This window comes from Anomaloglossus baeobatrachus, chromosome 12, assembly GCF_048569485.1.
Source record: "Anomaloglossus baeobatrachus isolate aAnoBae1 chromosome 12, aAnoBae1.hap1, whole genome shotgun sequence".
Taxonomy (NCBI): domain Eukaryota; kingdom Metazoa; phylum Chordata; class Amphibia; order Anura; family Aromobatidae; genus Anomaloglossus; species Anomaloglossus baeobatrachus.
Genome location: NC_134364.1, coordinates 108205600 through 108221924, shown reverse-complemented (window position 1 = coordinate 108221924; position 16325 = coordinate 108205600). Strand labels below are relative to the sequence as shown.

Here is a 16325-nt window from a genome sequence, read left to right as displayed (position 1 = left end):
CCTTTGTATCCACTCCAGACCACCGGGCACACAGCCAACGGGGTCCTTCCAGTAACCTCCAGACAGTCCCACTCCAGACCTTCACCGCCGTCTGCTGACCTTGCTGATTCCGTCTGGGCACACAGCCACAGACCAACTTCAGGCTTTCTGTCACTTCTCTTACTTCCCTAGTTGTCCACTCCTCACTCAAGCTCTCCCTGAGCTGAACTTCACTCTTGCCCTGCCTGGGCTAATCTGCCTGGTACTTCCTGCCTCCAGAACTGTGATCTCCTTGGTGGGCGGAGCCAACCGCCTGGCCCACCCCCTGGTGTGAATCATCAGCCTCTGGAGGAAGGCAACAAGGATTTCTGGTTAGCTGTTGTGCCTGCAGGGAATGTGGGGTGTGTGTGTGTGTTGTTGTGACCTGTGTCCCCTGGCTTGCCCAGGGCGACACATTTCCAACCCTAAAGAGGATATAAGAAATATTAATAGATTGAACAGATGCACAGCAATGTCATTGTTCCACCAACATATTTTGTTTCTGCAGTTTGCTAGTGCTTTTTCAGGGGGAATCTGCCTCAAAAAGAACTTGTGTGCACATTTCCTTAAGGATAATCCCTTATTCAAGAACTTCATTGGTTAATAATAGCAGAGAGCTTTTATTAAAGTCAATCACTCTCCAGAAGACTCATTTTGTCTATACATTACAGAAAAAGCCCATTGATTTCTTTTGTCCACTTCCAACCCTAAAGAATCCATCAGTGATATAGACCAGGGTTCCCCAACTCCAGTCATCGAGGGCCGCCAACAGTGCATGTTTTCAGGATTTCCTTAGCATTACATGGGTGTTGGAATCATCAACTGTGCAGGTGATTACATCACATGTGCAATACTAAGGAAATCCTGAAAACTTGCACTGTTGGCGGCCCTTGAGGACTGGAATTGGGGACCCATGATATAGACTGTGACAATGTCACGATTCCTCCATCTGGTGTGCCTGGACACAGTGAGTCCAATATTGGCCAGGGGCCTGCTGAACTGTCAGTATGGTCATGGATAGCCAGCCAATCACTGTTGGGGCATGCAAGGTTTCGTCTATGTGTCTCCTGTTTGGAGTTATTACCTTGCTGTTTAGCTTGCTCTTTGTCTCTAATTTTTGCCAGTTTTAGCTTTAGCTCGGTGGTGTCTGCATGCCTTGTGTTCCTGTGCTCAGTATCTGAGGTATTCTTACTTGACCTTGGACTTTGTATCTGATGATCTATTTTCCTACCTTCTATGTCTTTATCCTTTTCCTTCCTGGAATTTTGACCATGGAAATTGACCTGACTACTAGAGATGAGCGAGCCTCTAGAGGCTCGAGTTCGGTTTGTCGAACGGAGGCCACTTTCGAGTTCAGTTCGGCGAGCCGTTCGACGAACCTCTCAAACCCCATAGAAAACAATGGGAGGCAATCACAAACACATAATAACACATAGAAAACACCTTCAAAGGTGTCCAAAAGGTGATACACAACTCACAAGACAACACAAACACATGGGAAAGTGACAAGGACAAATACTCATGCGAAAACAAAACAGCTGGACAAGGAAAAAGAGGAGGACACACAGATATATGAGTATATACAAGTGAACATCGATGCCATTACTGTGCAACTTGAACCTTGCTCATTTTAGGCTTCCAATCTGGATAAATTGCTTGAGCTCGCCACGTACGCCTTGGAGACCTTGTCGTGTCCCGCAGCCAGCGTTCTCTCGGAACGTGTCTTCAGTGCTGCTGGGTGTGTGCTGACAGATAAGCGCACGCATCTGTCCACTGACAATGTGGACAGACTAATGTTCATCAAGATGAGGAAGTCATGGATCACAGAGGACTTTTCCACCACTGTGTCATCCAGGGGAGGTTAAAGGCAGGTGTATTTTTGATATTGTTTCATGCAAAGCATATTTTTAAGATTGAAAATGGGGGACAACTGATGCCAGTGAAGTGGTGTGTGTGTGTGGCCTAATGTTTGGAAATGAGGTAGACTGTGATTGGAATCCCCTTTTTTTTTAAAAAAAAATAACCAAGATGAACAAGTCATGGATCACAGAGGACTTTCTTCCCCTGTGTCATTCTTGGGAGCCAAAAGGCTCGTGGATTTTTGATAGTGCTTCATGCAAAGCATCTTTTTAAGATTAAAACTGGTGGACAACTGATGCCAGTGAAGTGGTGTGTGTGGCCCAATTTTTGGAAACGAGGGAGACTGTGGTTGGAGTCCACTTGCTGTTTTTTACATGATTTTCGAAGGGCATGACATGGCTTAGAGGTTTACTTTCAGCATCTGCAAACGGTTGGGTACAGAAATGCTGCCTTTCCAACCTTTTGAACAGAAGATTTTCAAGACCTTATGCCCATTGCAGTGCCCCAAGAGCTGATGCCCTTTCTCCAAGAAAGGCGTGCCCACGATACACCAGCATGTCGTACAAAACATCACCGCTTCTTTGAGAAACTCTGTGTGTGTGACAGGGTGCATTTCACCACAGATACTTGGCCCAGTAAGCATGGACAGGGGCGTTACATGTCGCTGACTGGGCACTGGGTTACTATGGGGAGAGATGGAGAAGGGTCTGCTGTACAAGCCTTGCCATCACCATGAGTTGTGTGTAAATCCTTCCTCTGTATGTAGAAGTTCCTCCACTGCTTCTGCCTCCTCAACCTCATCTGGGCCCTACACCTCTGCCCAAACCCTGTGTGGTTAGGCCACCCACGTTGTAACTGCACATAAGGAATCCCACACACCTCCTTACTATGCTGGCAGCAGAGCTCTACGGCATCAGGCGGTCGACTGTTTACTTTGAAATGTCTGTGAAATGTGAGTCAGACCGCTGTGGAGTTGTGGACGGTAAGCTGTGGAGAGTGAGACCGAGTTTCATCAATGGTTGTCTCCACTCAACCAGCAGCCAGGGAAGGCCAGGTGCGACAATGATGCAAACCTGGGTTCGGCCCTTCGTCGTGACAATGTGACACACGTGCCTTGTGTGGCTCACGTGTTGAACCTGGTTGTCCAGCAATTTTTAAACCACTATCCTGGCCTACATGGCCTTCTGCAGAGGGCACGGTGTAACGCCTGCCTGGATCCACACACTCAGACGGGCTGTAAAGGATGGGCTAGAGGGAAGCCACTCACCAAGCAGGACCCCTAGAACCCTGAAACCCTTTAACCCCTATACAGTGATTTGGAATTACACAGGACCCAAGTTGATCAATACCTGTGGAAGGCTGCAGCCCGAGAGAATAGTAGTCAGGCAGGGTCAAACCATGAATTGATGAACCGGAACAGAATGGGACGGCCAGGACTTAATCAGAAAACAAGCAGAGGTCAAATGCGGATCGGGCAACGAGGTACATAAACAGCAGGCAGGAGACGTAGTCAGGAAACAAGCACACAAAATCACAAAACAGAACTGGGCGGAACAGGAACCAGAGGTTCAGAGCTATGTCTGCCAGTGGTCAGCAGACAGGATGGGCCTAAAAAAGGCTGTGGTGTCTTCCCATTTGTTGTAGCTGAATGATGGTACTTCATCTTTGAGACACCCACCACCTACATTCAGCCAGTGGTTCTGCATATCTCAAGGTAATGCAGCCCAGTAGGTGAGCATAACCTGTGTCCACCGGCGCCGCTAGCATTGACTTCACTCCCATCATCAGCACTATGCATGAAAGGAACACGGTGTCACCTGGCGACCGGAGTACAAATTGATGGAGCGGACTCCGGTGGTGACTTAACAGCCGTGTGCGACAATGATGCAAACCTGGCTGCGGCCCTTCGTCAGGGCAATGTAACACACGTGCTTTGTATGGCTCATGTGTTGAACCTGGTTCTCTATCAATTTTTAAACCACCATCCTGGCCTACATGGCCTTGTGCAGCGGGTACGCTCGCTATGTGCTCATTTCAACCGTTGACACCCAGCAGCTCAACAACTTGCATCGCTCCAGAAGTCTTTCGGTCTGGTGGTTAAACGCCTGAAATGCGATGCGCCGATGCGCAGGAATTTGAATCTGCACATGTTGCGGTGTCTGTGGCAGCACCGCTGAGCACTGCTGCAATACGTTATGACGTATAGCCTGGGCTAACTAGATCCAGAGGTGGTGCAGATCACGCTGCTGCAGTGGTGTCAGATCAAGGACCTATGCACCCTTGTACACAGTTTACAAATGTCGACGAAAATGTTTAGCACTGGCGATGCCATTCTCAGCGTGACAATTCTGGTCATCTACAAGATGGAGCACACTGTAAGCATTATTCGGAGTCAGGTGTTGGTCCAAGAGGAAGGGGAGGAAGTACAGGAGGAGTCATATGCGGAAGGGATAACAAGATCTACAAGGTCCAGACGATGAGCGGCACCTAGGCGGCAGTCATGGTGGGGGATAGGGATTAACAAGGGCGCATAGTATCAGCAAAACTGTTGAGGAAGGTGCAGGAGCCAGTGAAGAAATGGAGGACGAACTGGCGATGGGCATGGAAGACTCAGCAGATGAATGAGAGCTTGCTCACATTTCGGTTGTGTGAGGTTGGGGGGAGAGGGCAGAGGAAGGAGGCATGATTCTCACCTCTCCGCCACCAACACACCAAGCACTTGGTCCTCCTGGATGTGCAAGACACATGAGCGCCTTCTTGCTGCACTACCTACAACATGACCCTCGGATTGTCCGAATTCGAAGTAATGCTGACTACTGGGTTGCCACACTATTAGATCCCCGGTACAAGACAAAATTTGGCGAAATAAGTCCTGCCATAGAAAGGGACGCACGTATGCAGGAGTATCAGCAGAAGGTGGTACGAGTCTTAGACCTGCTTTTCCACTAAACACCAGTGCTGCACAGAGTGAATCTCAATGCTTTGTCATGGGTAGGAGGAAATGGTCTTTTACTTGTCCACATCTGAGGGACCGAGGGCTGGCTGCTGTGCTGAGATGGCGTTGAGTACGGTGTCCCTGCAGAGTTGCACTTTTGGTCATATACAAAATGAGTTGAAAAAGGACAGATGCTGATGGAAAGGGGAACAGGTGTGTTGGAAAGGGGAAAGAAGTTTGTGTCCGTGGGTTTGGTGGTTAAGCAACAGTAACATTTGCTGAAGAAACACCATCTGGTACGGGGGCACTGGCAGATTTGGAAAAGGTGGTATATACTATGTTAGCGCTATATCAAAAAATTAAGAAGAAAATAAAGAGAAAGGTATATATCCCCATCGCCAGTCGGGGTCCACCGTGCTCACAGATGGAAAAGGAGATGTTGGCAACTTGAAGGTTAGGTGGAGGATACCGAGCTGGGTGGCTCTGAAACTAATAGTTGCCTGAACCGAGTTAGACGACACTCGGATCTGGAGACTGGGATCCCTGTTAGTGTCACAGGGTCCACATGCCCACCCAGCCCAGGAACTCCCTGTTAACAACACAGGATCTATTGGGTACGCTGTCCGTGTGCGTAGGGGCCACACCTGTGGACAGCAGGCGGATAAGCAGCAGCAGCCCAATAATGCCACTGGGCTGCACTAGTAGGACTGGTAGGACAGGAGCTCGTCTTAACCGTTCTGCGTTACCAACTGTGGTGGCGGCCTGCACCGACGCCCTATCCCTGCCTACCTCTGGCCTAAAACTGCAATGGGTTAAACACATGGAGGTGTGCTCTTTCTGAGCATAATAGAAGACTGCGCACCTCCTTGTTGGCTCCAGCCCCTTTTATAACCCGGGTCCACCCCAACCCAGGGTGAACTACAATGCACCTCCTGGAGACAAAAGCAGAGTGACACGTCATGAGTGGCATAACTAGCGGCCTATTCGGAACTGCCACTTCAATGATGACCTCATGGCAGCCACGACCCAAACACCTCTACAGTCATCGTCTGATCAACAATAATGAGTTGACAAGTCATAGGGGCGGGCCTCTGCAAACAGTCCGGAGTGGTCTGGCTCCATCGTCAGGACACCTGATGCTCTGTGGTCTATATGGGCCTGCCACGTCATGGGCAGGGCCAAAGAGTTCATTACCGGACCTAGCCTCTGATGCAGTAAGTGCCTGAGCATGCTCAGTAGCATAAAATACAGTCTCAGAAAAAAGACTATCAGCTTCAGCATGCTGTCTAGGCACAACACAGGACTTAGACATGGGACGGAGTGCAAGTCCCTGTGCAAAGAGGCTTTTCGCACTAAGTGTGGGAGCATGCGCTGTAGCCCGAACTGAGGACTTAGGCTCAGGAATGGCACAGTCAGGCTGAGCATACTCACTAGGCAAAACACTGGACTTAGGCTGCGGCTGGGGTAAATCAGCACACGCATGCGCACTAGCCGCCTCTCCACAACACTTAGACGTGGAGGAGAAAGCAGCCAGCTGGGCAACCCGAGGCACAGCCCAAAATGGCAGCTGACGCCTGGGTGCAACTGGAACCGCAGCAGGCTGTTTGCGTGTACGGCGGCACCGATTCGTTACAACAAATAGCAGCCAAAATAACAGGTGTACTTCTTCCCGTGGATAATCTGATATGATCTCTTTTTTCACGGACACGACCATCGCTACCAAATGTAGATGAGGCACCAAAACAGCATTTGCTTCAATGGATCTCAAGTGCGCCATAAAGTGGCCTCTCCTCCACCTCAAGTTCAATATCCCAAATACTCCATTCCTCTGTGGTGTCAACCCAATCGCATTTGCTTCCACCCAACTCTCAAGTTTCCAACAGCCCTGCTGAGTATGGGGTAACATAGATGGTTGAGTCTGCAGAGCTGTTCAGTCACACTATAGCCTGGGAATCAGAGGTCTGCTCCAAAGCTGCAGTGAGTCCAGACAAGGAAGTTATTATTATTATTATTACTTCTTTATAGAGCATCATTGATTCCATGGTGCTGTACATGAGAAGGGGGTTACATACAGAATACATATACAAGAAACAATAGACAGACTGGTACAGAGGGAAGAGGGCCCTGCCCTTGCCGAATTACATTCTAAAGGATTTTGGGTAGGAGACAGTAGGTGTGGTGATGGTTGGGCGGCAGCTACGCACGGTGGTGGTGTCATTGAAGGTTATAGTCATTTCTGAACAGATGACTTTTCAGGTTCCGTTTGAAGCTTGCGGGTGTAGCAGATAATCTGACGTGTTGAGGCAGCGAGTTCCAGGAGACAGGGGAAATAATCTGCACAGATGGCCAGAAGCTTTGTGAGTCAGATCCAGGCCCCAATGAAGAAGGTGCTGAGCATAATGTACACCCTCATTTCCAAACAGTAAATCCTCCTGGTGGAGACAATGGGGAACATGATGAGGAGACTCAGATACCTGATTGGAACGATAACTTTACTATTCGGTCAAGGCAGGAAGAGGTTGTCACGGAGGACTCAGGACAAGGGGAATGAAAACACACAGGGTGATGATGAGGTTGGAGGCCCACTTACTGTCAAACCAAAGTCACTTAGTCGATGAGGTCAGCAGAGGAGGTGGAGGAGGATGCTACTGACAACGAGGTTACGTTGTGTCTTCCTGGACACAAAGTAAGTACTGGAAGCACGTCAACAACTGAATCCTCGGCCACAACTCTGCCTCTGAGCATAAGTCATGTTGGCTCTGCAGGTCGTATGGGCTGTAAGCCTTGCCTAGCCTGGGACTTTTTTGACATCGCAAAGGATCACCCAAGTCATGTAATCTGTAAGATTTGACAACAATCTCTAACTAGAAGGCAAAAACTCACAACTTTGAGTACTTCGTCCATGAAGTGTCACATGGATATGAAATGATAGCGTGAGGGTGTATTGCTCAGCTTTAGCCAATGTCAATGCAACATGCTTATTTGCCGTTCATTGCATACATTGTTGCAGACTACACACAAGGGGCTGCTGTTTTTTTGGATCTGCCTTTTTTCTGTTTGGTCACTATAGCAATACCAAATTGGTCTTCGGGTGTGGACTTGGAGATTATGTCTATGAACAGAAGGAAAAGCTAAAGGTATGTGTTACAGCAAGGAGCCACTGCGGAAACACTTCGGTCAATTGTGAGTGAAGTCGTATTGGAGTTTGGTGAGGAGCACCGCAACGCCAGTGAGCAGCATCCTGTGCCAGAGACCGACATTCTTCCAGTGCTGTCTTTACTGTTTACCGTGAGAGAAGCGTAAAGTCTGTATTTATGGCAACTGGACACCACAGTACCTGGGTACTGAAGGCTGTGCCCAGACAGTAATGCGTGCACGCAACACTTTGTTTTATTAGCAAAACACATATCTGTTCTTGGTAGGCCGACTATAAAGATGATTAGACTTGCTGCCTCTGCACTGTCAAATTGTCACTTAAAGTTTAAATCATAGAGGGACAGCGACACATGTTTGCATTGACTGTTGCTTTACAAGATTTCCATGACTGTGTTACTGAGCTGTGTGGTTTGCATTCACACTGTTATCATCTGCCTTATCTGTGAGGCTTCAGCTAACAAGGGTATTCAGGGGAGGTAATGGGTTTTGTCTATGTTTAGGTAGATTAGTTGTAAGCTCTTGTGATGCGCCACTTGGAAGTCGTGTTCGCACACACACACACACACACACACAATTACTCCTGCTACGCAGAGGGATTAGCAGGTAGTAGGCAACTGAATAGATTGTTCTATTCTTTAAGTTTTATGCATGGTTCTTATTGTTTGTTTTGGGAAAGTTAAACAATCATTTATCCACCCAACTGCATACAGTTCTTTTCCTGTTGCGTGGTTTTGCTGCATACTGGGGAGCCCACCCTGTACATGACTTTAAATGAAGCATAAGTCGCAATGGGAATTTCACTGTTCTACAATGTGGCCTAGCGGGGCGGTGCAACCACCGCCTGCCCCATCAAGTGCATCTGCGTGCTCTTCATCCTCTGTGACTGTGGGGACAGCAGTCACACATGCTTTTTCACACTGAACTTCCACCACTTTACCCGCAACCGGGAGTGTGATTGGCAGGTCATCACTTATTTTGGAAGTGGAAACAGATGTTATTGTTGAGCTGTCAGACATCGAGAGAACCACCATTGGATGAAGGCAACATTATATCCACACCTGCACCTTCCTCACAGATTGCCTGGACTACCTGCAGTTAATAATTGCATTCCAGAAATGGAAAGGAGTGTAGAATGCCCATGTGTTGTACCTTGCTTGGCAGCAAAGGAAAACTAAGTTAGTATTCCAGACACTTTTAGGATGGCAGAAAGTGTCAGCTCTTTGGGTAAATAAAATAGCATGGCAAAAGTGGGCAGGTGGGTACAGTGCCCGGGTTCTGTGGGTACCAGGACAGGAAAGGAAAACTAACTTAGTATTCCAGACACTTTTAGGATGGCAGAAAAAGTGTCAGCTCTTTGGGCAAATAAAATAGTGTGGCAAAAGTGGGCAGGTGGGTACAGTGCCCGGGTTCTGTGGGTACCAGGACAGGAAAGAAAAAATAAGTTAGTATTCCAGACACTTTTAGGATGGCAGAAAGTGTCAGCTCTTTAGGCAAATAAAATAGCGTGGCAAAAGTGGGCAGGTGGGTACAGTGTCCGGGTTCTGTGGGTACCAGGAAAGGAAAGGAAAACTAACAGTATTCCAGACACTTTTAGGATGGCAGAAAGTGTCAGCTCTTTGGCAAATAAAATAGCGTGGCAAAAGTGGGCAGGTGGGTAGAGTGCCCGGGTTTTGTGGGTCAGTGTACAGCAAGGAAGCCTCACTTTCTATTCCTCCTAATGATGAAATGCAGCAAAGAATTCGCTGAGCTGAGGTACGCAGACGCTGTTATCTAAAGCTGTATACAGCCTTTGCATGGACCTGCCTAGCAGCTATGGCTATGAACACCTGAAAATCAGCCCTGAAAAGGGCTGAAGTAGCCTGCAGTCCCTCCCTAATCCCTACAGCGCTGTGTAGCTAGCACTATGTCTATAGGGCGCACAGCAGGATCGGCGGCAGCAGCGTGAGCTGTGACTGTCACCCACACGCAGAAGGCAGATAATGGCGCCAATAGGGAAAATGGCCGTATTTATAAGGCAAGGACATGTGACATTCACAGCCTATGACACATGCCCTTGCTTGTCTGGCAAAAATCCACTTACCTGTGTGTGTCTGTGATTGGCTGACATCCTGGCCCGCTGCACGCGCGCTTAGGAAAAAAACAAAATGGCGATCAGCATTCTCTCAGCACCACAGATCTAAACTGCGTCCCCCCAGCACACTATATGCTGAAATTTGATAATATTGTGAATCACAGTGACTCACACTTTTACAGTGAATAGCCAGATAGTAAATAGCTAGGCTTTTTGCTGATCGAAATGTTCTCGAACGTAACTCGAGCTGTCAAGCTTTTAGCAAAAAGCTCGCATTTGAGTTCGATCTCGAGCACCCCCCAAAATCACTCGAACGTCAAGTTGGCGAACCTCGAAAATTGCTCTACTCTACTGTCTATGCCCTTCTCTTTTCAACTATAGTTGCAATCTCATCTGTAGCCACTCACTTCTACTAGAAGTATCCAGTCCTCCCTACACTGGCTATAGTTCATATCTATGCTGTCTACTTCTAAGGATCCTGTATCTGAAGAAGCTGAGGTGTTAATTCTGTTGCAGCTGTGAAGTTGCTGCTGGAGAAGTTATGGAGTGTTATTTGTTGTGTATTTCCCCACCTATTTGTCTTACCTAGATCATGTTGTCTTATTGTAATGGAAAGTCTAGCATCCCACTGGCCTTCACTAGTTAGGGTGACTTCAGGGCCAGTGAAGTCCTAGCCACGTGATGGTGCATGGGGGCAGGGATCAGCCTTAGGTGAGTTTAAGGATGTAACCCCTCTCCAGAAATCCAGGGCCTTCCATTGTATTGATTCCCTGGTATTCCCATTGTATTGCGTCCCCTTGTTTCCAGAGTGACATGTACCTGCTGAATTTTTGAAGGAGAAAATGCTCCAGAAAATTGACAGCAGAGTTCTCTGGGATCCTTTAATTTGTTTTTACTGCGTTTTTTCATTTTTAACTATATATATTAACTAGTTAGTGCTACCAGAAGAACACATCAGGTTGCTTTTAGCCACTTCACTGCTATCCCTCTCTTATGTGGTTAAAAATGCACAAGAAAACTGACGATATGAACAGTAAGCCACTTTTTCATTGTATGGCGCCCCTGCGGCTTCAGGCATCACATGGTACTGCACCTCACCCGAGGTGCAGTATTCATCTCGGATACAGAGAAGGTAGTCACCGGTAAACCACCAACAACACACTCAACCAACACATAACATGGGAGCTCTTCCACTGGGACTGGGCTAGGGTCGGTGCTGGGGTGGCGATCAGGAGGTATGGGACCTCTTGCCCACTACTTCAGGAACCTGGGAGGCAAGGCACCAACAGGGGAGTTAGGAGCCATCACACAGAGTAGTCAGTCAGCTCCGGGTGCAGCAAGCACCATGTTGCATTCAGGAGGAGAGAAGCAGACACAGACAGTTCGGGGCCCGTGGTCCGGAGCTGGAAGCTCGACCCGGGTTCTTAGGAAAGAAAGGCGATCCCAGGGTTCGCAGAAGGCACCCGTGACCCGTTCTTCGGCCCAGGAGTCGGGGTGGAGGAAAACCTGTAGAAAGGTGACGTACAGAAGGAAACACCGGCCTCGACCGTCGAAGCATTCGGGATCAGCTGAAGCCCATCACACCTTAGCTCGGTGCTCCAATGGCAGTGTGCTTTCAGTGAGTAGAGAACTTGAACTGCACCCTCTGTGTTGTCACGTTACTGCCGGCGCTTTCTATATCGTGGCCCTGCGTCATAGGCGACTACTGCCACTCCTGTCATCCCCCTGGGGCAAAGCTCTACCAGTGGAAAGCTGCAACACCTGAGCTGTGTTACCCTCCACCCCAGAAGACATAGACCCTCCGCAGTGGCAGCTCTCATTATAGCACAGGTGGTGTCACAAACAACTACTCCCATCATCCCTGTACCCATCGTTATTGACACCGTCGGGGTCACAGAACTGGGGAAGGCCACCGTGGCGACCCAGGAGAAGAACTGCGGCCCAATGATGAGTAACCCCAGACCCCATGGGCATGTCAATTGCAGTGCATATGCTTATTCTACTTCAGCATTTTTAGGTCTTTTTTAGGGGGTTCATAAACCTGAAAAATATGCCCTGTGCACATACCCAAAGAAGCATAAAATCGTGAAGAGATAATACTTTAATCAAGTAAATAATGGTTTGTACTTCTTTAGGTCACCGAGAGTACAGATTAGTGGATGGGCCCAACACTTGCTCGGGACATTTGGAATCCTTGCATGGTAATGAATGGGGATCGGTCTGTGAAATTGATGCAGAATTAAACACAGCCAATGTCTTCTGCAAAGAGCTTCACTGTGGAGAAGCCGTGCCAGCGTTAATAAACTATCCAAGAAGAAAAGCAAGAATATGGACAGAGGAAATCCACTGTACCGGTAATGAGACTAGGTTAATAGACTGTGCAAGAAAACCTGGAGAAAAGAGAACCTGCAGCAATCAGTATCCTCCTGCTATTCAATGTAAAGGTATGTGATATTATTTACAACCCATTATTGACCCAGCCAGTATTACAATGCTGCCTAATTTTTCTATTTCAAATGTGTTTTTAATGAAAAGTTTTTAATATAAAAAAATTATGTAATGTATATTTTTTATTATAATGAAAAATAACTATTCATGTATTATACTACAGTATTGCAGTAGATGCTGCAGAGAAATCTTGGTTTTCCAATAAGGAGAACATCAACAGGCTGATGGGGCTGATGAGAGCCAATGCCCGCATTCATCTTTAATGACATCTGCATTCTGCTGTGAGTGATTGATAGCACCATTTAAATTGATTAGCTGCAGTGACTGGAGCAAGTTCCAGTCACTGCAGTAGCAGGCAAATCCTAGCTGAGTAGCACAGATGGCATCTGCCTGGTTTGAAGCAAGCTCTGCTCCAGAGTCAGGTTTATTCTTTCTTTAGCAGCTTATGACAAAAATGTACATTATATAGTCATATGCAAAAGTGTTGGCATCCTTGAAATTATTCCAGAAACTGAAGTAGTTCTCCCAGAAAACAATTCTTGGCACCTTCCTAAAATTGTGAGTAAACAACTTTGTTTCAAGCAAGAGATGCTCATTCAAACTTACCTGAGGCAAGTAACAGGTGTGGGCAATATGGGGAAAATCACACCTGAAACCGGGTAAAAAAGGAGAAGTTCACTCAATCTTTGCTTTCTGTGTCTGTTTTTTCTACACTAAGCATGGAGAACAGAAGGAGAAGAGAACTTGATGTCCCACTCTCCACGATTCACAACATAATGAAAATGTTTAGAACTCATGGCATTGTAGCTAAGCTCCCTAGACAAGGACGGCAGAAAAAAATTGTTGAAAGGTTCCAATGCAGGATAGTCAGGACGGTAGATGAGCAGCACCAATCAAGTTTCAAAAAACTTCAAGCTGTCCTGTAGGCTCAGGGTGTAACAGCATCAGTAGAAACAGTCTGTTGACATTTGAATGAAATGAAACACTATGGCAGGAGACAAAGGAGGACCCGTACTGCTGACGAAGAAACAAAAAATCTAGTCTTCAGGTTGCCAAAATGTAGGGGAGTAAGACAAAATCCTTCTGGAAGGCATATTGTGGACACATGAGACAAAGAAAGAGCTTTTGATATGGTACATCATTCAACTGGTTACCAGAAACCAAATGAGGCCAACAAAGAAAAGAGCACACTACCTACAGTCAAATATCTTGGCGGTTAAGAGAGGTTTTGGGGTTGTTTTTCTGTCCCAGGCACTGGGTATCTTGACTGTGTGCAAGGTATCATGAAATCTGAAGATTACCAAAGGATTTTGTTTCTCAATGTAGTTCCCAAGTCTCAGAAAGGTGGGTTTGCATCCTAGGTCATGGGTCTTCCAGTAGGAAATGACCCCAAACATATTTCAAGAAGCCCCAAAAATGGATGGAAAATAAGCTCTGGAAAGTCCTGAAGTGGCAGCAATGAGTCTGGATCTAAATCCCAATGAACACTTGTGGAGAGATCCTAAAATTGTTTTTGGAGAGGGCACCTTTAAATATGAGAGATGTTGAGCATTTTGCAAAAGAAGCGTCCAAAAGTCAAGTTGGGAGGTTTAAAAAGCTTGAGGATGGTGAAATAAAGTCATTGGTTGCAGTTATTAATTCCAAAAGGTGTGCAACCAAGTATTAAGTTGGGGGTGTCAACAATTGTGTCCGGCCAAATTTTGCATTTTTGTGTGAAATTATGTCCAAATTGCCTTTATTTCTTCACTTTTATTTGTGTTGTTGCAATACACATAAAGGAAATAGACATGTGAATAACTAAATGTGTAATTACAATTATTTTCTGGGAGAGATACTTAATTTTCTGTAACAATTTCAAGATGCCAACACTGTTGGCCATGAGTGTCCATTGTTAAGGGATAAGTGTGTCTCCTATGTTGAACTCTATGCATGTTCTACTCACATCTGTTTGCGGTACCCTAGACAGCTCAAGGTGATGACTGAGCATTGCCACCTATACTGTAGTGCAACTACATTAAATAATAACATGACTGCTTAATTCATTATTCAATTGTCTCCTGACCTCGGTGGTGAGGCCCGTCTCACCAGATAGATTGTGTTTTTCATGAATAGAAAACCAGTACCATATTTGTTGTTGATTGAACATGACAATTATAATTTCTTCCCATTGGGTTTTAACAATGTTGACATTTTTTAGGCATTTTTAACAGCTACAGACTTGTGAATGGAAGCCATCTATGTTCTGGAAGAGTAGAGATATTATATGAAGGACGATGGATGGCGATGTGCAGCTCTCATTGGACTCTACGAGAAGCTAATGTACTCTGCAGGCAAATTAAATGTGGGGTAGTTGTCTCTATTCCCGATAGAGGCCATTTTGGTAAATTTAATATTAGTACAAAGTACAGATTCCATTGTACAGGTACAGAATACCATCTTGGGGACTGTAGTGTAACTGCACTCGGAAATGGTGACTGTCCACCTTGGGATACGGCTGGTGTAATCTGCACAGGTAAGCCATTTAGCTGTGTTTAAAATAATATGTAAGCTGGGCAGATATTTCTTCTTCTCTATCCCCATATTTACAGAATATGTGATAGATACCTCTTTTACCTATTCTGGACTCTGTTCTCTTCCCATATGGCTGCTGCCCTTTCTGTGCTCCACATTGGTTTTTACAAGTTTCTTGGCAAGTCTCAGTGACATCATCTCCTTCGTTAGACCCCTCATGCATCTAAAAGTTAAGGCTGTACTGTGGTCAGCTGCCATTTGTTTGGGCTGTCAGTATCCATCTTCTTCTCTATCCCCATATTTCCAAAATATGTGATAGATAGATACCTCTTTTAGCTGTTCTGGGCTTTGTTCTATTCCCATATGGCTACTGCCCTTTCTGTGCTCCACATTGGTTTTTACACGTTTCCTGGCATGTCTCAGTGACCTTCATTTGGCAAGATTGACGGAAAAATAAAAACGCTATGGCTCTCGTAAGAAGGAGAGCAAAAAACAAAATCAAAAAATGGAACATTGCCCAAAGGTGAAGGGGTTACATTTTTGGATTTAAATATGGATTTAACAGCTTCACCAAATTTTTTCCCAAAAATATCAGGTAAGTCAAATAAATTTGCCACAAATCGCGATACTTCAAAGCCTCTCATTGCCAAGAAAGGACACATATAACATTCAGAGCTCATCTAGGACTATATTGAACCCTGTTTGAGCTCTTTAACACTAGAAGTCCCAGAGAGGGGTCATTTAACATTTCTACCTTTGGAACCCAGAGACGGGTGGAATGACCTGAAGGATTTTAGCTAACATCCTATAATCACCGTCTTTTGTTCTGTAATTAAGGCCATTACTGTCGCACCACAGGAGGTTGTTGTTTTCCATTGAGTTTAGCCATTAAGTTTCTAGTTAGTTCTATTCAGTTTGGACTAAGGGTCATTTGACCCTCTTTCGGGACTTCAGGGGGGAGCTCGAAATTTCTGGGACTTCTAGTGTTAAGGTAAAGACAACCTTATTGAGCCCTGAGTTTCATAAGTACCTCTTAGGAAATCCTTGAGAAAGATATTTAATTATTTTTTCTTAAATTTAAAGGCAGATGCAGTCAAATTTGTTTATTACAAAAAATATAATTTTTAAATCTTTTTTTATTATAATAAACAGGCTGTCTTTTACCACTTGTGGCCTGGTTACCTATAGTTATATACGGTGTGTTGAGGGCACTCACTTAGACCTTGCATTACAAAGCTTGAAAGAGGTTGAGTACAGTCCTAAGAGACTTCAGAAAGTTGTCTTTTTAGGGTAATTGTGGGCTTTGGAATATTTTCAATTTGCTGC

The 16325-nt window shown here is 46.0% G+C and overlaps 1 protein-coding gene across 1 annotated transcript in view; it reads left to right on the top strand.

Annotated features, from left to right (window-relative positions):
• The window catches only part of LOC142257659 (scavenger receptor cysteine-rich type 1 protein M130-like), an 82775-nt gene that overhangs the window by 42318 nt on the left and 24132 nt on the right, over positions 1-16325 (top strand). Inside the window, exons 7-8 of the mRNA XM_075329796.1 lie at positions 12176-12484; positions 14686-15000. Of these exons, the coding sequence (XP_075185911.1) occupies positions 12176-12484; positions 14686-15000 (624 nt within the window). The remainder of the gene's footprint in view (positions 1-12175; positions 12485-14685; positions 15001-16325) is intronic.